Here is a 23,819-nt window from a genome sequence, read left to right on the forward strand (position 1 = left end):
CACTGCTTATGGCACAGCGCATTGTAAAAGGAAACCCTTTCACTCTGGTTCTGTTAGTTAAGTCAAGGTACACTGTTGAAACTCACCTTTTTTTATGCCTTAAGAAAAAACAGTGAGGTCAGGATTTAAGCACCTCCTTCCTGATATGTTTTTCCTCTTGTAGATACATCTTAATGGGGCAGTCCTAAATTTCTCAAGTTTCATAAAGTCAGTTCACAGCCTTTTTTTACTCCCATTCCTCTTTTTGCCTAAGTTGGAACTTTCTGGAGATAAATGCTACATCCAATACCACATCACAGCGAGTCAGATTCATCCATCTCCCGCACTGAACCTGCACCCATCCTCATCGTTTCTATTTCAGCCTTATCTGCTAAACAGGAGTTTTAATTTTGAATTTCAAGGTCAAAATACTTAAACAGCCAGTTATCGTGAAGCCATCATAAATGTTCTCTAATTAAATAAAACCATGTCCTCTCACCTGAATTATACACAGAGCTGGTTGTATTCTGGAGAAATCGGGGACTAAATTAGTTACACTGCAAAATTCTTTAAAGACAACTTTCTTAATGAGTTTCCACTGATTTGTAAAAGATTTGAAATGCAAATTGTTGCTAGCCTTACCTGTCGGAGGGCCTTCGTCCCACTCTTCTGCCCTTTTAATCCGATTTGCTGTGAATCCCAAGCAGATATTGGCTCCAATAGCAAACGTGAACAGAGATATCACCTAAGGGAATAAGAGATGGGGATGTCAAAAACAGCTAGACAAGACTTCAATATCACCACCCAATCCCACAACTTCCAAAATGCACCATAAAGGGTTGTCTTTTATTTTTCTTAAAAAAACCCAAAAATACAAAATCAGAAACCGATTCTAAAGATCAAGGCTGTGCCCTGTCATCCCTCCTTTCTCCTACCTGACGTGCCTGGAACGTGCCGCTCCGGGCCATGACAGAGTGTTCTGGGAAAGGCTTTTTGCAGTGTGTTCTCTGCCTCCACTGAATGCACTGCTTTTTGGGGCTCTGAGCTGCGTCTATTAACTACAAGTAATCCCACCTGGGAAGTTGACAGGCTGCTCTGATTTGTCCAAAGCTTGATGTCATTGCGGTTGGTTCACGAATCGCAGCTCTGAGCAGAAGAGGCTGGAAACATCACCCTCCTTTTCTCCACCCCCTTATCGGTCCCTCCCCTAACACACAGACTTTCATGTGGTTTCCTCTGCTAACATGAGGGTTTCTTGTGTTGCTGTGACCAGTAACAGCTCATGTTCATTTTCCTTCACTCACAAAAACATGGTTTTTAAAAAAGAAACCAAATGTATTTTATCCAATAAAGAAGAAACAGAACTGGAAAGGGATTTATACTAGTTTTAAGCTTTGAAGATTTACAATGTAGTCATTCAGTGTCGTCAACCTCATGGCTTTATTTTTTAAAAAAAGAAAACAAGGAGAGTTTTATAATTTATAACCCTAATAACTTTCCCTGTCTTTCTCATGTATTTATTTTTCTGACCTTTCAAGCGACCTGTTCCTAGTGCCACATTCTCAGCCCCTCCTGACTCCTCAAACATTTCTCACGATGAAATCTACCAGGATTGTAACTAACACAGGAGATAGCATTATTTTTCCCCACGCTATGAGAGTTTAGAGAAGTAACTTTTATCAGAGCACGGGAATGCCAGCTGAGCAGCAGAAAGCCCTCTGCCCTAAAAGGAGGGACAAAATAATTTCAGCTTCTGCCTCCTCTTTCCAAAAAAAAACTGTCAGCTTGTTTTTTGAACGGGTCGGGGGATGGGGTGGATGGGGAAGCTTTATTAGTGATTGAATTTAGGAAGGAAATCTCCATGGTGCAAGAACTCAGCATTAAACAGCTACTTCCCTGGTTAATTTCCAGTTAAATTATCATCCAGCCCCTCAAAACTGCGCCCTTTGCAACTATTGTGAGTGTTGAAGTTTCTTTCCTAAGCGATTTGGCAACTGGTTAATGTCTGAAAGAAATCAAGACGTCTAAATCTGAAAGTTACGTAAATTTTGTATGCTTTTAGGATTCAAATGAGGAAAGAGATTCAAATGAGGGAAGAAGGCTTGTCCTAGGTTTTTCTCTCACCAAGCCCGGTGAGAGCGAGAGAAAAATCACTGAGGCACAGAGCACATGCGTATCTATAAACAAATACACTAGTCACCACGCAACGGAGTGGTGGCTTTGCTCAAATGAAACAGGATAGCACAAAAGCGAGAATTTGTTTATTACAGTGGGTTGCACAGTAGGCCTGGGCTGCATTGTACTAGAACATAGTAACAGCTCATTGAGAAAAAGAAGGCACTGGCCAAGTTTAAGTTGCCTTTCCAAACTCCCCTGAGTTGTGCACTCTTGCAAGATGGTAGGCTCATGATTTTTTTTCCTATGGAAGTCTCTTTCTTTAGTCTGTGTGCCATACTGAAATGATTTGGAGTTGGGTATTTAGCAAGGCTTATGAAAAATGTTAACCTCATGTGAGATTTCCCTACTACTTATATTAAATTTCAAGATGCAGGATGGTCTTTACAGAGACCCACTATGAACAGAAAAGGGCAGGCATCCTGTGACTGCATCATCAGCCACCGTGTTCCAAATGTCCTTAAAAACCTGCCTCCCTGTCTCTGCCACCTCTCCAGAGCTTGCCGGAGTCCGACAGCTTGAGACTCTGACATTTGATTGTGGAAACTCAGTGTGAGGATAATGAAGGCTTGCCTGGAAAATAAAATTAGACGCAGAAGCTGAACATTGTCAATTTTTTTTTTCTGGACATGCAGAGTAGCTGTGCAGGGAGAAAAAGCTGTAAGTGTAATAGCCAAGTGGATCCGTAATTGGCTTCTGTACAGAGCTTGTTACCAATTATCTAAGAGGATTGAGCACAGCCACTATTGCTGTTAACGGTTCTGCCAAAGAGCTTTATCTACCACCGGGTTGTTGTGCGTATGGAATTCATTAATGAGCCATCCACACTCATGTGCATACACACGCTCACACGCACACTATCTAACCAGAGCTATCTAACCAGAGCTAGCCAGAATTTTATTACAAGACATCATTACACGTTAATTTTCAGGAGGATGACCAAAGTCCCTACCTTGGGCATCAAATCAACTACAAAACACAATTACCTCTCAAAAAATACTAATACTGCTCATTGTCCAAAACAGAGAAAACCAAAAGCCCAACAATGCACAGGTCTAGAAACCTAACTAAAATAACTAAAATATCATCCAAAATGTTCTATAACAAAACCAAACCAGAAAGTTCACCTACTCTGGGGTTTAAGATTTTGGTCCAAGGTCATCCATGGTTGGGGTCAGCAATGAAGAAAATGTATGAGGAAGACTAAAATTAACTTCCGGTGTGGATTACTAATTCGGCTGTGTTTCAGAAAACAGTGCCCCCTGGCAGGGGAAAGCCCAGAGCGATAAACAAATCTGTGACAGTCTCCGGCCACCATAGAAATCACTCTGTTGTTCTCAAGCTTTACTGAGCCTATGAATCACTCCAAGGGTTTGTATAAACTGTTGACACCTATGGCCTATTCCCCAAGATCCTAATTCATTAAGGGAATGGGGTAGGGAAAGGGAAGGGGGGGTTTAGGGGCCAGACAAGAACTGGCACAATAGGCTTCCGAGGCAAGCAATGTGAGGACCACATTTAGAGCAACGGAGCATTAGAATAAATTACTCTGAGTTCATTTGTTTATGCCCTAGAGGTTGAATTGCTCGGTCTGATTCATAATGTAATTTTAATGTATAATTAATAGCATTTACTACATTAAAGTTTAGATCTCTTCATTATACACCGTGATTGCTCTTCCTTGGGAATCATCTCCAAACCGTAAGCAGCAGACCGGTCTTTTATTTACTTTGCTGGTGGTACAAAGCAGCAGTGTGTGTATCGCTTAATTGCAATACAGTAGTTGCATTTATACAAATGCACAGTCTACCTTTTCATGAAATGGTTCTGTGAATCCTTGTTCCCAAGCACTGATTAAGGTAAGAGGGCTTGAGGTTAACAGTGAGATCTGAAAGAGACGGAGTGGAGGGTGGTCATTTATGCCTCCTGCAGTAATTACAAAATCTTCACGAACTGATTCAAACTCTACCTATGTCCAGTTTCCCCTGGTGCAGAACTAGCGTGCCTTGATTTGGCTTGAACACCATTCCCAGAGTACTTCTAAGACCGTGGTGGTGCACAATTGCTGACCGCCTTGTTTTCAGTGGTACCGATCAGCAGTAACTACAGCACGTATACTGTGACAGTAAGAAGGCAAGGTCCGTGTGTGTTCTTCCTGGTCTCCTTTTAAAATCTTTTGAGTTAAATCCCATTTTTCAATTCTGCTCTGGTGGAGGGCTATAGGAAAATTCAGAACAAAAAGAACAATCTTTTACCAATCTAAATCGAGCAAAATGTTCTAACAGCGAGTAGAGAAGCAAGCCAGCTCAATTGCTCCTGCAGCACAGGACTGCAAAAACCATAGGTGCAAAGTTCTATGAGTAATCTATGTGCGGGGTGGGGGGTGGGGTGTCTCCAGTGGAGAAAGAGCATACAACTATTCAAATGCAAACAGGGCTTGTGCATTAGTTATTATATAATTGAGAGCTGAAATCAACACCGTCACATCTTTCAATGACTTCAATTTATATGGTAAACTTCTACGCATTTCATTTACTCCTGATGGAATGTAAGCAGAAGCCCCCACAGCAGAACAATCTTAGCTCTCTCAGAATAATCATTCACTGCACGAACATTCTCAGGCCCCTACTGTGCACCAAACACTGTTCTGGGCACTGGTATTATGCAGGGAGCTGAACCAAATATAGCCCTCCGTGTCACCAAATAGACACAGGAGTACACGAAGAAAGCAAAGAATTTAAAAGCTCTTAATTTTTTATTTCTTGAATTTTCAGTTTAATATTTTCAGACCAAGATTGTTTGCATGTAACTGAAACTGCACAAAACAAAACCACGGACAAGGGAGACTACTGTAATTAGGACTGATCTAGTTGGGAGGGTCAGAGAAGACTTTGTGGAGTGCCGGTTGAGCTGCGGTGGAAAGGGAAGTGGCAGAGACCAGGTGAGAGAGGAAGGAAAGCTTCCAGATAGAGGGAACAGGATGTGCCAAGGCTCTGTGTGAAGAGGACCTCAGCACGTGCATGCGGTGCCGTGATAGCCCGTCTGACTAGTGCAGGGAAAGCAAAAGCTAGCATGGGATGAAAACAGACTGGAGAGGCTAGTAAGGAGGCCAATTCATGGGGGCCATGATGGTCACAGTAGGTGGTGTTTGTCTTTATCTGAAAAGCCATGGAAAGGCTTAAAGGGGCTTAAGCAGGTGGAAATTTAATCAGATTTCGAAGTGCTAATCTCTGTACTATGTGGATATGAAATGGAGAGAGTCAAGAATGGATATAATAGATCAGTGTGGAAACAAGATCAGTAATCCAGACGAAAGATCGTGATACTTCCCACCAAAAAGGTTATGGTGGTGATGCAGGGGGAGAGAGCCAGGCGAGTTAAGCTGAAGACTCGTTCATGACTTGGGTATGGGGGTTGAGGGGCAGGAAAAGGTAAAAGTATGACTCTTGAGTTAACGAACATTCAACCATGAAGAGGACCAACCACATACTCATCAAAGTCATTTCTTAAGTTTTAATTGGCCTATAAGAAAGACGTGGGTGTATATATTCAATATATATATATATTCAGTATATATACACAGCCATTGGCTAACACTCTAGAAATAAATAGCTAAAATAAGGGACAGACTAGTAGCTTGAAAACATTGGTCAGTAGTCTTGAAAATCAATAAAGGAAGTCGACTTAAAGTAAAGCTATACTGGACTTTAAACACTTTAAATACATTTATTCATGATTGAGTTTCAAGAAGATTACCAACAGGAAATAACCCAGCCTCATTCCTAAGTCTACTTTGTAATAGAACATTTTAAAACTCAGAACTCAAGTCTACTTTTTTTTTTCAGCTGCTCTGAAACCTGCCTGCTAAATACCTCAGCTAATGGGAGAAGGCTGGAACCATTTGATGAGATGGCCCATCAGAAGGCGTATGAAACTCGTGACAGTTTTCATCTTTGGGTCTATCGTGTAATGTGGGCTGTGGAATACATGAGCACGAGTGGGTGGGTATATATGGCCAGAGAAACAATAATGTTTTGCCCAAAGTTTCACCGCAGGGTAGAAGACTCTCGTCCTTCACCTTCCAGTCTTACACAGATAGGCTGGGAAGCTATTCTCAGTTGCACTTGCAGGTGAAGAAGTGGAGGTTCACGAGTTCGTGACATCCCAGAAAGACAGAACAGGCGACTGAACCAGGACTAGAGACCAGGCACCCTAAGCCAGCTTGGTCCTCTGTCCACTGATGTCTCTCTATTATATCACACACCACATGAGGGCATCAACTCAACACAGCTATCTAAACAAGCCTCCAGCTTCAAGTCTGCTCCTGGCAACCTTCAAACTACGTTTTATTCCACCACAGCCCTGTCATCTCATTTCTAACCAGACACTCTACCTATACTTATTTTACTTATTAATTACAATAGTTACCACCATTTATCAGAGCTTTCTGAGCGCTATTAGTATCTGCATTATTTTCCTTTTATTGTTAGAACCATCCCTTCACCTTCATGCTTTGAGTGTGTATTAGAAGTGCATCTCTTAACTGCTCTTCTTTCATCCTCTGCCCCCTTCGATGCCATTTCATTGAGTCCCCTCTCACCCAACCTGTAATTTATTCCCATTCATTGACCAGAGAGCCCTGCCTAAAATGCAAATCTGATTATTTTTCTCCCACACTTGAAACCGCCCCATGGCTGCCCAACACAGCAGTTCTCAGAGTGTGATTCTCGGACTAGCAGTGTTAGAATCACCAGGAAACTTGTCAGAAATGCAGATCCTTTTGAGACCTACTGAACCAGAAACTCAGAGACCAGGATTAGAGCCCAGAATCCATGTTTCAAGAAGCCCACCAGGTGATGGCCATGCAAGTTTGAAAATCACTGACCCAGAGAGTAAAATCCAAACTGCTCAGCAAAGTACATAGACTCTAAATCTGAAACTGAGCTCCGTGGATCCAGGTCCCAGCTCTACCAGGTTTAACGGCAAGATTTTACATAACCCTTCTCCAGCCTAAGACTCAGTTTTCTCCTCGGTTTCCAGGTCCTGGGATTCTTAAGAGTATTACAGGAAATAATCCATGCAAATTGCCCAGAACAATGCTTGGCACTGAAGAATGCTGAATAATTATTAAGTTTCTTAATTAGAGAAATACTTGCTATTCTTTACGTTGTGTTCTCTCATACTTTCATTTCTTATTATGTGTTGGTTCCTTGGCCTAAAATGCCCTTCTCCACCTAAGCTCCCTGACAAACTCCAACGTACTCATGAAGGTCAAAGGACACCTCTCCGTGTGCCCTCCCACCCCTCTGCCCTTCCCCTTCCCATGCAAAGCAATGGGCTCCTTCACGCTGCTCCCCCATTGTCTGTAATCTCTCTTTAGGCACTTCTATAGCCCTGGTGATCTGTTCAAACGCGTGGACCAGTTATCCTTACACTCCGAAGAGCTTTGCATCTCTCCTCAGAGATAATAGCCAGACAATAAATGTTTATGGAATGAAGTTACTTGGCATCAAGAAACTTGAATTGGAACTTGAATTCTTGTTCTCTTACTAATTGGCTGTGTCATTTCAAGCCCACGTTTCCTCATCTGTAAAGCAGAATTATTGGCTAAGTCAGTGGTTCGTAACCCTTTTTTAAAAGCATTCAAATGCTGTTTCCAAATAAAATCTCAAAATCAATAAGAACATCTAAAATTTGGAGTGGCTCTACTTTAAGTGGGGGCGGGGAGCCTGGGCCCAGGCTAACTGGACACCTCCCTTCTCCCTAAGGCACGTTCACAGAAACCTGGAAATTTGAGGAGTGCAATTAGTGAAAACAAAACAACAATCAACAACTAAATTAATCCAACTATTTTAATACTCTCCTAAATCCAACCCTTCTTGGTAGTACACGCATCCCAAAATCTGACCCAAATTGCCTCAGGCCAGATCTCTCTCTGATGAGTGACGGATACCATCCCTGTAGTGAAGTCCTCCCACAAAGCAACCAAACTCATTTCCGCGTCCACACTTCTCATGCTGCATCTCAGCCCTGACGTCCTCCCCTTTCCATTGCGCTCATCCAAATCCTCATCGATCCAAAGCCTTTCTCAAGGCTCAGCATCTTTGAGACATTCCCTCTTTCAACTGTGGCACCCACGGCACCAGCCTCAATTCAAGACCTGATAGATTCCACCCAAGACAGTGGTCTCTTGTCTCTCTAGGCTTCCCTGTTTCATTTCAATGTTTCATGTGTTAACAATAAGAGTATAAATTCCCAGAGAACAGGAGGAAGAAACTTCTGGTTACAGAAACTAAAAATGAAACTGGATTCTAGAACCTGACCAACCTGGGTCTGCCACTTCCAAGCATGAGACCTTGCTTAAATTCTCGAATGCTCAGATGTCTTGTAACAATAAAAAGAGAGGTGGTTCTTATCACCCGAGGTTGACATGGAGACCCAAGGACATAATGCATGTTAGGCCAGTAGCTCGGTGCCTGAAACGGCAAAAGCACAAAGATATTAGCCAGGATTATGGACAAGAGGACGAAGCCTGCATCATCTGCTATCATGTTCTCAGCACTCAGTGAAGTGCTGGGCACAAAATAGGTGCTTAGTGGTGACAGAGGCCCTAGGAAAACTCCTTTGCCTTGTGGTGAAATTATATGTAAATTAAAGTTAGAAGTGGTATGAATCATTTTTTCCACATTCTGTCCAACCTCAGGAGAACATGGGCAGCCCTTACTTGGCAAAGGTCAGGGTGACCCTGGAGACAGCTTGGAGAGCACAAGTTCTGACTAAAGTAATAAGGACCCTCTGTTTGGACTGGAAAGCCCCAAGACTCTGAGCTGCAACTCAAGAAATGTGTTTGAACTCGAATCCCAAAGGAAGCTCATGCTTGCCACTGGAAGGGCACCTCCACAGGCTGAGCAGCAGCAAGGTTCCCTCTTGGGGAGGAAGGAAAGCCGCCACTTCTGTGGTTCCCCTGGCCATCAGACAATAGCTGCAGACTTTCACAGATTAGAAATAAAAGGGAACTGTCCTCCCCTGATAAAAGGCTTCTACCGAAACTCACAGCTAGCATCAGTACTTAATGGTGAAAGACTACATGCTTTCCCCTAAGATCAGGCACAAGACAAGGATGTCTTTTCTCATTACCTCTGTTAAATATCATGTTTCATCCCTGGCTGGTGTAGCTCAGTGGATTGAGCACGGGCCTGCGAACCAGACGATCGCAGTTCGATTCCCAGTCAGGGCACATGCCTGGGTTGTAGGCCAGGTCCTCCCTGTGGGACATGTGAGAGGCAACCACACACTGATGTTTCTCTCCCTCCCTTTCCCTCTCTCTAAAAATAAATAAATAAATTTTTTAAAAAGAAAATTCTAATGAATATATTTTAAACTCTTAACACTAATGAATAAGTCCAAGAACATTGCATAATACAGGATAAATATTCAAAAACAGTTACAGTTCTTTACATTAGCAATGGATGATCTGAAATGAAATTAGGAAAACAGTTGCACTAATAATAGTCTCAAAAAAGTTTTAAATACTTACAGATCAATTTAACAAAACATATGTGAAACCTGTACAGTGAAAATAAGACAGCATCACTGAAATAATCATATTAGAGAGGAACTAAATAAGTGAGAAGACATGTATGCTCATGGATTGGAAGGTGTTATTGCTAAGTTGGCAAGAAAGTGTAAAGGGGTAACCCAGAGAATGCAGGAAAATATATGCGAACCTTGTTTCTGACAAAGGTCTGGTGTCCGGCACATATAAAGAATTCTTACAACTCAGCAATAAAAAGACACATAGCCCCATTTTTCAAATGGTCAAAAGACTGGAACAGACGTTTCCCAAAAGGAGACATATAAATCGTTTTAAGTTACATAAAATGATGCTTGACATCATTTCTCATTAGGGAAATGCAAATCAGAACTACAATGAGGTACCACTTCACACCCACCATGATGACCAAAACTAGAAAGATAATAAGGAGGGCTGATGAGAACGAGGAAAAATTGTAACCCTCATACATTATTGGTAGGATTGGAAAAGGGTGCTGCCAATTTAGGAAACAGTGTGGTTGTTTCTCAAAATGTACACGTAGGGTTTCTGTGTGACCCAGCAATTCCACTGTTATACACCCAGGGGAACTAAAAACACATGTTCACACAACACCTGGTACAGAAACATTCATAGCAGAGTTATTAACTGATAAATAAACAAAATGAAATATATTTATACAGTAAAATAGCACTCAGCAATAAACAGGAATGAAGTCCTGATACATGCTATAACATGCATGCATGAACCATGAAAATATCATGCTAAATGAAAGTAGCCAGACATATAGGCCACATGTTATATGATTCCATTTAGATGAAACATCTGGAACAGGCAAACCCAGGAGAAACAGAGTATTAGTGGCTGTCAGATGACGTGGGAGTGAGTGCTTTGGGGGCACAAAGTTTTGTTTGGGGTGATGAGAACATTCTAACATTACATAGTGGTGATATTTGCATAACTCTGAGAATGTACTAAAAACTACTGAAATGTACAGCTTAAAAGGGTGGAACTTATGGTATAAGAGCCGCTGGGAACTGCTCTGCCTGGTTTCAGGAGTTGTAACTGCCCCCCATGGCTAAGGCTGAGTGAGGGACCTCCGGTCTGTGAGCCACTAAGGAGACAAAGCTGGTCTCTGGCAGCAACGCTGCTTCTGCTTCATCCCCTGCCCCCAACGTTTGGTTGGTTAGTCAGAGACGGGTAAGTCCCCTCAGAGGAGGGGCAACCTAAGCCAGACACAATCACTTGGGAGGCCATCTAGGAAGGACTCAGGGGACTGCAGCAAAGAGGGAGTGATGGACCCTCGCCCCCCGGCTATTCTGACACAGCCTGAGTCCCCATTTCCATCTGGGAGAAGTGCTTCCTGGCTCTAATCCACTTAAGCTTAAAACCTGTGACTGGGAAGGCAGTGCAGCCCCTTGTCTGCTATAGGGGGATCTGGGATGATCGGGCATAAGAGAGAATTCACAACGTCCTGTGAAGCCTGCTTTGCTAAGAGTGATTCCACTCCTGTGATAAGAGTCTGAGCAGGAAATGAGTATGTCTCCATAAGTTTTTGCAACCCCCTTACCTGACAGACACTGACTCAGACTAAGTCCTCAGATCTCTTTGAAATGTTATCTGCTGTTTGATCCTTGCCACTTGACATTGATTGATGAGCTTTACCTGTATTCCTGTGTATTACAATCTATAAAAGCCAATGAAGAAGGGGCTCTTGGCCTTTCTCCTCTGAGAGATTGGCCACCTCTCCTCCCCGAGCAGATCATGTCTTGGTAGTTCCACTTTCATCCATGGTGGATGGGGGGACTTTGCAGGCAAAGTTGCCCCCACAAAGAGCCACATCTCAAAAAGAACTACAGAGAGGGGAAGAGAGAGAACCTAGAACCAGTGAGACTATCCCTGCAGGGAAGCAAATTCCAAAGCATCTGAATTCACAGAAAAGGAACATTCACCTTGACCTTTAGCTCTCAGGTCAGTGCCTTCAAAGCAGTCTCCAGAGTCACCGCAGTTGCCCTCCAAACCTAACAATTCACAGGATGAAGCATCTGAGTCATGGTATGGACCTATTTTAACAAGCCCCTGAATATGATGAAACCCTCTACATGCCTAAAACTAGAGGGGCTTCCAGGGACTTACACGGAGCACGGCAGGCCCTCGGCCACACCACTTCCATCAAGTGCCCTGTTTCACTTTACTTTCAAATAAAATAGCCAAAGAAGAAACCCAGTTCTCAGCTACAGATCGCAAAGGGTTTGAATCTTAATGGCAACAGATGGTCATCAGAGTCTGTGGGGCAGTTATGGGAACATAGGAACAACACCTTGAAAAAGGGTGGCTGGACCTTGAAGGCATTGTGCTAAGTGAAAAAAGTCAGACCGAGAAAGACCAATGTCGCATGATCTCACTTATATGTGGAATCTAAAAACAGCAACAACAACACAACCAAGCTCGCAGAGGCAGGAAACAGATTGGCAGATGCCAGAAGCAGGGGGTGAGTGTGGGAGAAATGGATAAAATGGGTCCAAACATACAAACTTCCAGTTATAAATGTCACGAGGAGGGAATGTGTAGCACGATAATTGTAGTTAACAGCACTGTGTAGTGCATTTCAAAGTTGCTAAGAGATCTCAAAGAGATCCTAAAAGTTTTCATCACAAGAAAAAACTTGTAACTATGTAGTGATGGATGTCAACTAACAGCCGTGATCATTTCACTATATATGCAAATACTGAATCATTACGTTGTGCCCTGAAAAGTAAATAATGTTATGTGCCAATTATAGTTCAATTTAAAACAAGCACAATGCCTTTCATTTGAAGGAGGCTTCTAAAAAAAGCCACAGTCCTCCAAGTCAGAAGAATCAAGACTCACTCAGCCGACCCACTTTGCATCAATAAAACCGAAAGGTGTTTGTAGGCAAGATCACAGAGCTGAAGTACCTCCTGCGGGAAGATCAGACGGCTCAAATGACAAATAGGATAAAGGAGGGGGAAGAGCAAGTATCGTAATTTATACCATGGAGCAGATGCTCCGTAAGTGTGGGCCAATATGTAGTAACTGCCTGCTCTCTGCCAGCCAACCTACCAAAGACATTTACATAGATTGCCTTATTTAATCTTCATAAAACCCTTCACAGTACTTTGTCAATATATTAAAAACCAAGCTTGAATATATCAGACCACTTTTCCATGTTCAAGTACCTATTAAAGGGGGGAACTGCCTTTTATCCATGACTTCCCAATGAGGATTTTAAAACTGGCAAGATTTCAAAGGAAGGGGAATTTCAACTATTTGCTGGAGAAACCAGAGTCTATTAAAAGCAGAGAATCCAATAAATGTTTGATAAGTCTTTAATACCTGATAATGTTTCCTAAAGCAGAACATACCAGAAGCCACAGATAAACTTGTGTTCTAAGCTGACCTAATTCGACCCCAAACAGGAAGAATCGGCTACAAACATGAGGAAGTGACCAGAACAGTGGTCATCACAGCCATGTCATTGTAAAGCTCCTAACAGGTCAAACAGAATGCTTGTCATTGAGATAACTGCCTTGAACTTAGGAAATCCAGAGTTTTACAAATTCACGGACTACTGGATTGATGCAGATTTAGTGGGCACTAACCACATTAGCCAATGCTCATTGAAAGCTCAGTCTGGGCCAAGTAATACTTGCTATCAGGCATTTGGAGATAAAAAAGCCTGTTCTAATTGGGAGATTGGGAAGCCAACAGTTTGTTAAATCACACTGCAGTGAGTCCTGTCATTCACGCGTGCACTATGTGTGAAAGATCTTACAAACCAGCTCCCTCAATCTCTACTCCACCCCTCCTCAGGGGGTCCTCCTGTCTTACAGATTTTTTGCTCTTGACATTGTCAGTATGCACAAGGGGAGGTCTGGGTGTGGAGCTGAGACAGGAGTCTTCTTTCCTACTCCTCTGACTGGTTTCTCCGGGCAAACAGGAGTGTGGAGGTGGAAGGTTGTCTGCACTATGACTTCAATGTCCATCCTTCAGTACCCTAAGCATCAGCAGATGTGTGTGGAGGTGACGTAAATGGTAGCTTTCTGACTCCCGAATCAAGGATACAGGGTATGTTCTTGAACTCAATATTCCAGTGACAGCTAGCTACCATGTACTGTGTTCCATGCACTGAATCAAAATTCAGAAATATCTCAAAAGGTTAAAATCAAGAGTTGAAGCAGAAATGGAGAGAGAACCAGATTGATCTATCTTGCATAATATTCTTGAGGGAGAATACCAAATTCGATTGCACAAATGTATACTAGAAGAGTCCAGAATTGACAACAATTCTTCTCAAAGAAACCTGGGAGTTTTTGTTGCCTACAAGTTCTATAGGAGCCCACAACTCTAAACGACTTTATTTCACTTTAGGTCCCTTTAGTAAACAATCACTACCCAGATCCATCTGGACTGTGTTCACTTCTGGACATCTCATTTTAGGACCTCAGTACTAGAGAGCATGGAGAGAAGCATGACCAGAATGATGAGGGGCCCATATTACCCAATCCACTCATGGATTCATTCATTGGCTATTTATTCGACCAGCTTTTATTGAACACCTAGTATGTTTCAGGCTTTGGGAATGCAGAGTGAACAGAATAAAGGCTCCGCCCCATGGGTCTCATATTCTAGTGGGGGAAGAAATACAATGTCAGGTAGTTGATAAAAGATAAGCAAAACAAAGCAGAGCAAGAGAACAGAGAGAAATGGAAAGAGCTATTTTCAATTGAGCGGCACTGAGGGTCTCTCTGAAGCCATGGCAACGGAACACAAATCTGGATGCAGTGAGGGAAGGAGCAGGTGTCTTCAGAAGGAGTACCAAGTGGAAGGCCCTGAGAAGGGGAAGCGCTGTGTGCGATAAGAGAGGCCAGTGGGGCTGGAGGGGAGTGAGGGATGGGGAGTGAGCAATAGCAGGTGATGGCAAAGAAGCAGTCAGGCCAGCTAGATCACATGGGACCTTGAAGGTCACAGTGGAACCTCGGTGAGTCATTTTGGGTGTGATGAAAAGCTACCAGAGGGGGTTGAGCCAGGCAGTGACATAATCTGATTTGTTTCAAAAGGCTCACACCGACTGGTGTTTTGAGAAGGGGCACTGATCGAGCTCCCCTCCTGGCCAGTGGCTGGGGAACCTGGGGCTGTGCAGCCTGTGTGCCCTGCATGGATGGTGGGAGAGAGGGGATGTGGTTGTCGTTCTTCAATACTCAAAGGGCAATGCGAGACATATGGGTTTGATTATGTGTACCTTTTTGGGCAAAACGAAAAGTTACTGAGAAGCATGCATCATTTCATAATAGGAGAAACTTCCTAGCAAGGAGCGCTGCCAGACTTCTATGACAGAACAAGAATTCACAGCCACTGTTCCAGGAAAGGCTGGGCACTGCTGGTCAGGAACTCTTAGGAAGTATCGAAACTCAGAGGAGGATGGGCTTTGCAGCATGTAAAGTCCTTTCCAAATCCAGGCATCTATTATTTTCCTCTCTCTTAAAACTTAGGGAGCTGAAGCCTCCCTCTGTAATGCCCAGCAAAGAGCTACTCACATTAAATTAAATAACCAGGATTCCGTTTTATTTTTTTTTGGAGAAACCAACAGGAAAGGTAAGGATCCTTATACACACCTTACTATTGCATCTCCTGAAGGAAATATAGGTATAGATATTCCAAGGTACAGACAGATACATAATCGATGTGTGCAATTTAATTTATGACAATTAAAGGGAACACTGGTTAGGGCTAGGCTAAGAAAAGGAGCAAGAAACACCTTTCGCAAAATAACTTGACAGATGTAAGCAACAGGTGAAGTAACACCCTTTTGGGCTGATCTAGAAGACAGACCAAGACGAGCTCTCCTTATGCTGCCTCTCCCGGCTTCAATAGGTCTCTCATAATCCTTCATAAACACAGAGCCACTGAGAAGTTAAAATCCAGTAACCTCAGCTGGCCACTGGAGTATTATGCAAGAGAATGCAGAAGTCCTGGCCCTTCCGTTGTCCTGCTCAACTTCTGTTGCACTTAGAAGAGATGTTATACAACTTGTTAATTACTCCAATCCTGGGCTTGTCAGGATCGGCTGGAACCATGGCTCAGAAGCTCACGGGCGGTGTGATCTCGCAGTCAGGAAACCACGCTGGAGCTCCAGATCCTCATGGGTGAACGGGGAGTCATCCCAGTACCTTCCTCATAGGGTTGTTGTGAGGATTCAATCAAATAACCCACGCAGTGTTGATTGTTAACAACCACAGCTGCCATCTGCTGAGCACCTGGAATGTGACCGACATCTACAGAAATGATCTCACTGAACTCTCTCAACAATCTTGCAAAGTACATACTGCCTTCTCTTTTTGAGAGACTCAGAAGTTTGACTGATTTGCCCAAGTTCACACAAGTTCATTCAAACTCAGGTCTGCCTAACCAGTCCGTCCCACTTCTAAGGTTTTTCGGTTTTGTTTTGTTTTGGGGGTGGGGGAGGCCGTAGTCCACACCATCATGGTACATTTAGTTTTATTGTTTTTAAAGAAAGTCCTCCCATCTCACATTTGGAGGGCAGTTGAGGGGTTTTCTCTCACGCCTTTACCACTCGGAAACAGAACAGATTCCGTACAGTGTTTCACGAGGGCACCCACTGGAGGCTGGAGCCGCTATAGCCGCGTGCTCTTCCCATGTCATCTGACCGATGCAGCTGGGTTTGCCTGCCTCCAGGTTTGGGGCTGGGTAAGGCTCGGTCGCAGATGGATACAGCCGGTGGCCTCATGTGACAAAATATTTTGCACAAGATGCTGTCTTCTCCTTTTCCCAGTCCTCCCTCCCTTTCTGCAGCTGTTTCCACTTCTTCCTGAGAATTGATTTTAAAATTCTGAAACTTTTTTTTTGCATTTAGGCTCATGTGACCTTACTATTGACAATGACCTAGTTGTTTCACCCCAACCACGACGCAGTTGAGGAGATGCCAGGGCTGAGGACACAGGTCGCACCTGACGACAGCGCTGGCAGCAATCTTTCTGCATCGATTCTGCCCTCAGTGTGCACCGTATTCTAACAGTGAGGACACTAAGCACAGTGAGAGCTACTGTGGGCCAGCAGCCTCCACATGGCAGACATTTAACAGAGAATTTGGCATTCATTCCCCGGCTTATGCAGCAAATGTTTTATTGAGAAACTATTGTTGTGTTCCAGGCACTGTTTTAGGCCTAAAAGACACCAGCAACTAGTAAAAGAACCCAAATATCTGCTCCTGGAGCCCACATTTTACTGAATGGAAAAGAGACAAAATATATAACATATCAATTAGTGATAAGAGCTACGAAGGAAAAATACATATAGAAGTCAAAGTGGTGAGAGATGCAATTAGCTCTTGAACCACACAGATAAATTGAGATAATCCTATTTAAAAGAAGCTGAGTAATTTGCCCAAAGTCACAGAGCAGGGATTTGCCCTATTCTGATAACATTAATAAATACAGCACCAATGATTAAAATAACTATCATCTTCAGACAGTTGTATACTTGCTGCATGAAGTGCTTATCAAATCCCATGTTATGAGTAGAGAAACCAAGACTCAGAGAGATGAAATATTATGCTTCAGGCCACAGGGCGAGCGGTGGGGAAAGGACATAAACCAAGTCCGAGTGCTTCCAAGTTTCTTTTCTTTCCACCAACTTCTTGCCTCTGCTGTTTAGTTGGTTCGGTGGGAAATTCTTCCTATCAAACTGAAAGTTCCTCCAACACAGGAATCCCATCTCCATCGTCTCCTGCAAGTTCTACAATACCTGGCACAGAGAGTGTTGAACTTTCTGTATGTGGACCAGCCACCTTCCACAGACAGACAGAAACCCAAGAGAGACATGGCTGTCCCATCTGCTTGAGACCATCTTAACGTCCCGTGGCGATAGTTTGCAGTGTGTAACTAGCAATGAGGGCAATACTACCCTTGAACCCCAGAACGCCAAACGACTCCAAGTTCAGGATGCTATAGCAACCTGATAGCATTAGCCTAACCTCCCTAAAACACCCACCTTTCCACATGGACTTGTGACCTAGACAAACTTATCTGCCAGTTTATTAAACTCATGTTTGTCTAAGAATGAAAGGAACAACCAAGTCAGATTGCACATACCCTGCATTTTAATCAAGGCCACAATCCGAGGGAGTAAAGCAGGCATTGTGATGAATTTGCAGAGCATGCAGACTCTTACCTCATCACCCGCCCCTGTCCAACAATGCTTTTCTCAGCTCTCCCCAGCTGGGGCACTCACAGCTGCACTGTGCACATATGAGCACATCCTGGCTAACCCATAATGAATGATCAGAATGGCTGAATGGTTTTTCTCTTATTATTGCACAGATTGCTTTGTGCAAGAACAATGCAGCTAAATGGAAACACTCTGAGAGCAAGTATATATGATATGTGTGTGTGTGTGTGTGTGTGTGTGTGTGTGTGTGTTAATACTCGGTGAAAAGTAGATAGTTCTTAAAGTCAGGCAAATCTAGGCTCAAACTTCAGTCCTACCACTTACTACTTGGCTGAGTCTGGAAATGGTGACTTGTTGGACTTCTCAGCTCTCGGCTCAGAGGACTTCCCTGACCACACTGCCTCCCCAGCCTGGGCTGCTCTCTGTTACTCCTGCCTCGTGTCTTGCAACACTTAACCCTAACTCCTGTCACGTGGGCCTCTCCTGCTGGACTGTAAGCTCCATGGAGTTAAAGACTGAGTTTATGTCCCTTCCCATTTATCCCTGAGCCTAGCACAGTGCCTAGAACATGAGGACACTTAAGTAATAGTGCTTGAGGAGATTAAGGAAGAGAATGGCAGAGAAAGAGGAAAGAAAATGTAGCCAGTCAGGGGCTGAGGCAGAGGAGAAATGGATCAGCAACTGCCTAGGAGCTCCACTCTCTGCGAAACCTGCAGCAGGGCTGCCAGGGCCTGCTTCCTCCATCCCTCCCCAGCCTGGCCCAAGTTCTCAAGAATCCCTTAGACCACAGAAGAGTGCTGAGCACCAAGCCTAGGAAAATAATGCCACTTTCTGCTCCGGAGACATGCTGGAAAATTTTTAAGGTCCTGTTGATGAGGCCCACACACATTCATGCCGCTTCACTTTTAGCAAAGCCCAGGCATCTCGGGCACCATATTGACTAGTCGTTGAATTGTTCATTACAAGGTTGAACATTTTCAAGCCTTCCACTCCCATCTCTCTCAGGGAACAAACTCATCTCCTCATCTTCTCCAAAGATCAAAGCTATTCTAATATGTCTACTATGCACTACTTGCAGATTTTATTCCAAAATCTTTGGAATAAAAAGCTTTGGAAGGTGGGGAATACTGGTAAAAACTAATTTCCCACCACCACCCTTGTTTTGTGCCTAAAGATCAAATTAGTGTTGCTGATGAAAATTGCTTGTCTTACGTTATTAAGGAAGGTCACTCTCTGGCAGCCCAAGTACATTTTTAGTCAATTTGGAGCCACTGGGAGTGGATATAAGAAGGATAAATATCAGCAATGACAGTAACAAGAGGTTTAGGGTCCAGCAAAGCCTAGATGAACACCCTGTAACATCTCACAACACGCCTTCCCAAAGCAAACGTAGCCTGCCAAGGACTGAATGACGCGCTCAGGCCAACGGCATCGCTCACAAAGGAGCTGGAAAAGCATCTTTACTAGCTGTCCTCTGCCAAGCGGGAGCTGCCGTGCTCTGGGGGCTTCCTTGTTGAATGGTTCTGTTACCCAACCACAGTCGAGGCTCCCCACCTTTCCAAACTCTTTCCTTTGACCCTCCTTTGGAATAATACTTTGGAAAAGAAAACAACAATGTTTTGTGGACCACTCTCATCTGTAACTTATGGGGTAGACACAGGCCCAGAGAAACTGGGTGATTTCACCGTGGCTTCAAGAGTGTGCCCCAGAGCCCCAGCGATAAGCCAATACACTACCCAGTCCCCCTTGTCTTCGAGATGGACGTTCTCAATAAAAATCACAACTCTGTTTCCCCGTCGTTAAACCCATTCAAGACAAATGCAACTGACAATCAGCCTCTTGGTCAGCAGTAGTAAGAGCAGAAGTTTGGGAAGTCAACAGACCTCGGTTTGAATTCTAAGAACTATGAGACCCCGCCCAGTTAAACTTCTCCAGGCCTTCATCTTTATTCTAAAAATGAGAATAACGGTGACTCCTTCAGAGGGTGGTTTTAAATGGGTGTAGGCAAACTCTTTCTGTAAAAGGCCAGATAATAAACATTGTAGGTCTCGAGGGCCGTACACAAGTACTGTCTCACAACTACTCGGCTTGCTATTGTGGTGTGAAAGCGGCCACAAACGGGGGTGGCTGTGTTCCAATAAAACTTAATTAAAAAAAAAAACAAGTGGTGACCCAATTTGACCTGCAGGCTGTAGTCTGCCAACTCCGGGTTTTGACGATTACATGAGATAATGTACATGCTTTGCATGATCCCTGGAATACAAGTCATCAAAAATGGTAGTTTAACTACAATGTCAGCATGAGATGGTCTGAAACCTTCTGGGTAAGACTTTCAAAAAATTATCAATACTTTACCCCTGATATGACCTAGAGGTAGGGTTGCAGGAGGCATTACTTTTTTTAGTATTTTTAATGTTTGGGACACATTTATACTAAATAATTATTCATTGTTTATTTGAAATTGAAACTGAACTGAAATATTCAGTTGTTGTTATTGTTGTCTTGTTTTGCTGTCTTGGTTTTGTTTTGGGCTTTTTTTTTTCAAAAATCTGACAACCCTACCTATAGTTTCCTCCATGGTTCCATAATTTGGGAACCATCGGTTTTATTTACAACAAGAATAACCAAACACAAGCAACATTTTGTTCTTTCAGAGAGAAAAGGTTACATTCTTATGGAATTATCCCCAAGGTTCAAAACTAATAAGTCCCCTGGGTAGAAGCCACTAAAACGTGGAGACATCCAGTGCTCTGCACTCACAGGTGCCAAGAACAAGCTTAGGTCACCCACGGAAAAAGCACAATAATCTTGCATTTGTCCCTGCTGATTAAAGTCAAGCAGCTCCCTGGAAAATGTGAGGTGCCCCTCACGTCACTATGTTGAATTAATATCTGAGCAGCATTAATGATGGAAAAATGCTATTCTATCCAACATGTCTGAAGTTTCGCAGTTAGATTTGTCAGCAATCAAGCTGTGTGCTGAGAAAGGCCATGTTGTTAGTAAACAAAGCTTCTGAGAGGAGAAGAAAATGTCTGCACATAAACACAGGTGCCTAAATTCCCAATCAGTATTTGACAATGAAGGTGTGAATGGAGTCGGTGCCTTCGGGAACAGGTATCATCCAACAAGTAGGATTATGAAATTATTTTTAAGGGAGTTAGCGAGGAGAAAAAGAGCTCAGCATGCCACAACGCGGGTCTTTCCAAACGTTAAAGAAGGAAGATGATATGTGAAGCTGCCATGAAAGTGAAAGGCATTGTGTTCTGAGGAACTAAAACAGTTCAGTATAGTATCAGAAGGTTTGAGGGTCAGCCCTACCATGTCCTCGCTGTGCGACCGTGAATAATTCACGTAGTCTGCCTGAGCCTCCACTCCCTAGTCCTAAAACAGAACTATGAGAAGTCCCGTCTCCTGCTTGTGTCCAGGTTGAAGGAGATAATGGATATGAAAACGCCTCACTGACCGAGACGTGGCAATGCACTGCCATCCATCATCCCAAGAACAGCAGCAAAATCTCTGTTGATTGAAGAGCAAAATAATGTTGTGTTTTTCAGCTGTTGCCAGCTGAGACCAGGCTAAGGGGATTATGCTCTCGTGAAATCTGTACTAATGTGCTAGGCTGCCGTAGCAAAAGAGCGCCAACAGTGGGACTTAAAGAACAAAAATGGATTGTCTCACGGTGCTGGAGGTTAGAAGACCAAAATCAAGATTTGGTAGAGTGGGTTCCCTCCGAGGGCTGTAAGAGAAAGGGCTGGCCCAGGCCTCTCTTCTTGGCATGTAGGTGCCATCTTCTGCCTGTGTCGCTTCATACCATCTCTTCCCTGTGTGAGTCTCTGTGTCAAATTTCCTCTTTTACAAGGACACCCACCATATTGGATGAGGGCACCCCTGATGACCTCACTCCACTTTGTTTACCTCTACGAAGATTCTGTGATGGCTAATTCTATGTGTCAGCTGGACCGAGATGGGGCGAGCAAGAATGTTTCTGAGTGTGTCTGTGGGGGTGATTCCGGAAGAGAACAGCATGTGAACCCGCTGAGTGACAAAGAAGCCCCTCACGGGGGAGTGGGCATCATCAGGTTCACTGAGGGCCCGGACAGAGCACAGAAGGGCAGAGGAGGGCTCAGTTTGCTCTTCTCACTTGAGGTGGGACATCCACCTTCTGCCCTGGTTCTCCCGCCCTCGACTCAGACTAGGACTGACACCATCAGCCCCCGTAATTCTGAGGATGGGACCTGAATTACACCACCAGTTTTTCTGGCTCTTCGGCTTGTCGATGACACGCCGTGGAGCACCTCGGCTTCTGTAACCCAGCTTCTATGTGCACGCTCTCTCTTTCTCTGCCACTCGTTGTCTCTTCTCTGCTCTTTCTCTCTCACTGCCTGTCGCCCTCCTCTCTCACGTGAACCCATACCCAAGAATACGCAGCTGACTTTTAGGACCCGTGCACAATACATTTTCTCTCTATCTCTGCACACTCCTCCCAAAATACAAAGTCAAAGTCGACTATAACCTAGTGCTAGCTTTGGACTCCTGATTACTTTGCCTTTTCTCTCAGCAAATGTGACCGGTGTGTTATGTGTTCATGGATGTCAATGATATTTCTTTTTTAATTTAATTTTTATTGTATTTTCCATTACCATTAGATGTCAATGATAGTTAATAAAATCAGAATGAAGAGAGAGCCCAGTAGCGTACCATCAAAGACATCCATCGGTTAATCATCTCTCCTTTAATAAACACATTCGACCAGTCACAAGATCTGGGCCCTTCCTGAAATCAAGATTTTTGATCTAATCGATGTGAATTGAGTATAACCATGCTTCAGGTGCTTTCCCATATTTTAGTTAAAGTTCGCAACACCTGTTATCCCTTTTTAATAGATGATAAAACTATCACTTAGGAAGGACATAAACTTACAATTTGTAAATGCCAGAGCAAAAACAGCTCAGATCCTTGACTCCAAGTTCATGGTTGATACCACGCATTGCATTGGGATCTTCTTTTTTTTTTTTTAAGATATTTATTTATTTATTTATCTTTAGAGGGGAAGGAGAGAGGGAGAGAAACATCAATGTATGGTTGCCTTTTTTTTTGTGCGTCCCCTGCTGGGAGTTGGCCTGCAGGGAACTGGACTACAACCCAGGCATGTGCCCTGACTGGGAATCGAACCGCGATCCTCTGGTTCCCAGGCCCGTGCTCAATCCACTGAGCTACACCAGCCAGGGCCTGAGATCTTCTTAAAAGAGAAAATATATATAATTGGATTTACACAGACTCCTATCAATCACCATCTACTCTCCCAAATATCTGTTGAATAAATTAATTCTTTCATTAGATATTGTTAACCTGAGGCTTATGACACCTCAAGGGAATCCAAAGCAGACTTGTATGAACCTCCCTGAAAGTTTGGGAAAAGTGCCATGTATTGCATATCATGCATTTTTCCCTGAAATCAATGTACATCTAAATCTGAAAAAAAAACATGGCTTCAAACAAGAACAACTTGAATTTAAACAACTCCCTATAGAACTTCATCATCATTCACCTCTGTATCTATAGTTTCAACATGCGCATTTCTCTTTAGAAAATCAAAACTGAATTCTCGCATCTCTAGTCTCTCAAAGTCTCTCCCAATGCCTCCATCATTCTCTGGAAGCCCTTTGAGATCTCACTACTTGTCTCTTCAGAGGTCCGTGGACACCTCCTTTGCTATCAAGAGATACCAGCATCTGCTTTTGTCTAGAGCTTATCTAAAGGCTCTCTTAGAAGCCAGTCTTTCTTGGCCTTGAGTCCTCTTCCCATGCCGAGTTGCAGTCTGGAAAAGATGCCTTTGCCTGCACAAAGCCAAAGCAAAATTGCAAAAGGCCTTTCATGCAGCTTTTCCAGCCTTCAGCAAGGTTAG

General features: G+C 43.5%; 1 protein-coding gene across 4 annotated transcripts in view; it reads right to left on the minus strand.

The window, feature by feature from the left end:
* The window catches only part of ENPP2 (ectonucleotide pyrophosphatase/phosphodiesterase 2), a 99,354-nt gene that overhangs the window by 71,517 nt on the left and 4,018 nt on the right, over positions 1-23,819 (minus strand). For 2 of the 4 annotated variants that reach the window (XM_037048444.1, XM_037048445.1), the window contains exons 1-2: positions 915-1,025; positions 622-724 (exon numbers count right to left, since the gene is read on the minus strand). In XM_037048444.1, the coding sequence (XP_036904339.1) occupies positions 622-724; positions 915-947 (136 nt within the window). In that variant the 5' untranslated portion in view covers positions 948-1,025. Of the gene's footprint in view, positions 1-621; positions 725-914; positions 1,026-23,819 lie in introns of those variants that run through there. The other 2 variants (XM_037048443.1, XM_037048442.1) reach the window with 1 other exon arrangement.

This window comes from Sturnira hondurensis, unplaced genomic scaffold, assembly GCF_014824575.4.
Source record: "Sturnira hondurensis isolate 20B ecotype Veracruz unplaced genomic scaffold, ASM1482457v3 Scaffold0006413, whole genome shotgun sequence".
NCBI lineage: Eukaryota > Metazoa > Chordata > Mammalia > Chiroptera > Phyllostomidae > Sturnira > Sturnira hondurensis.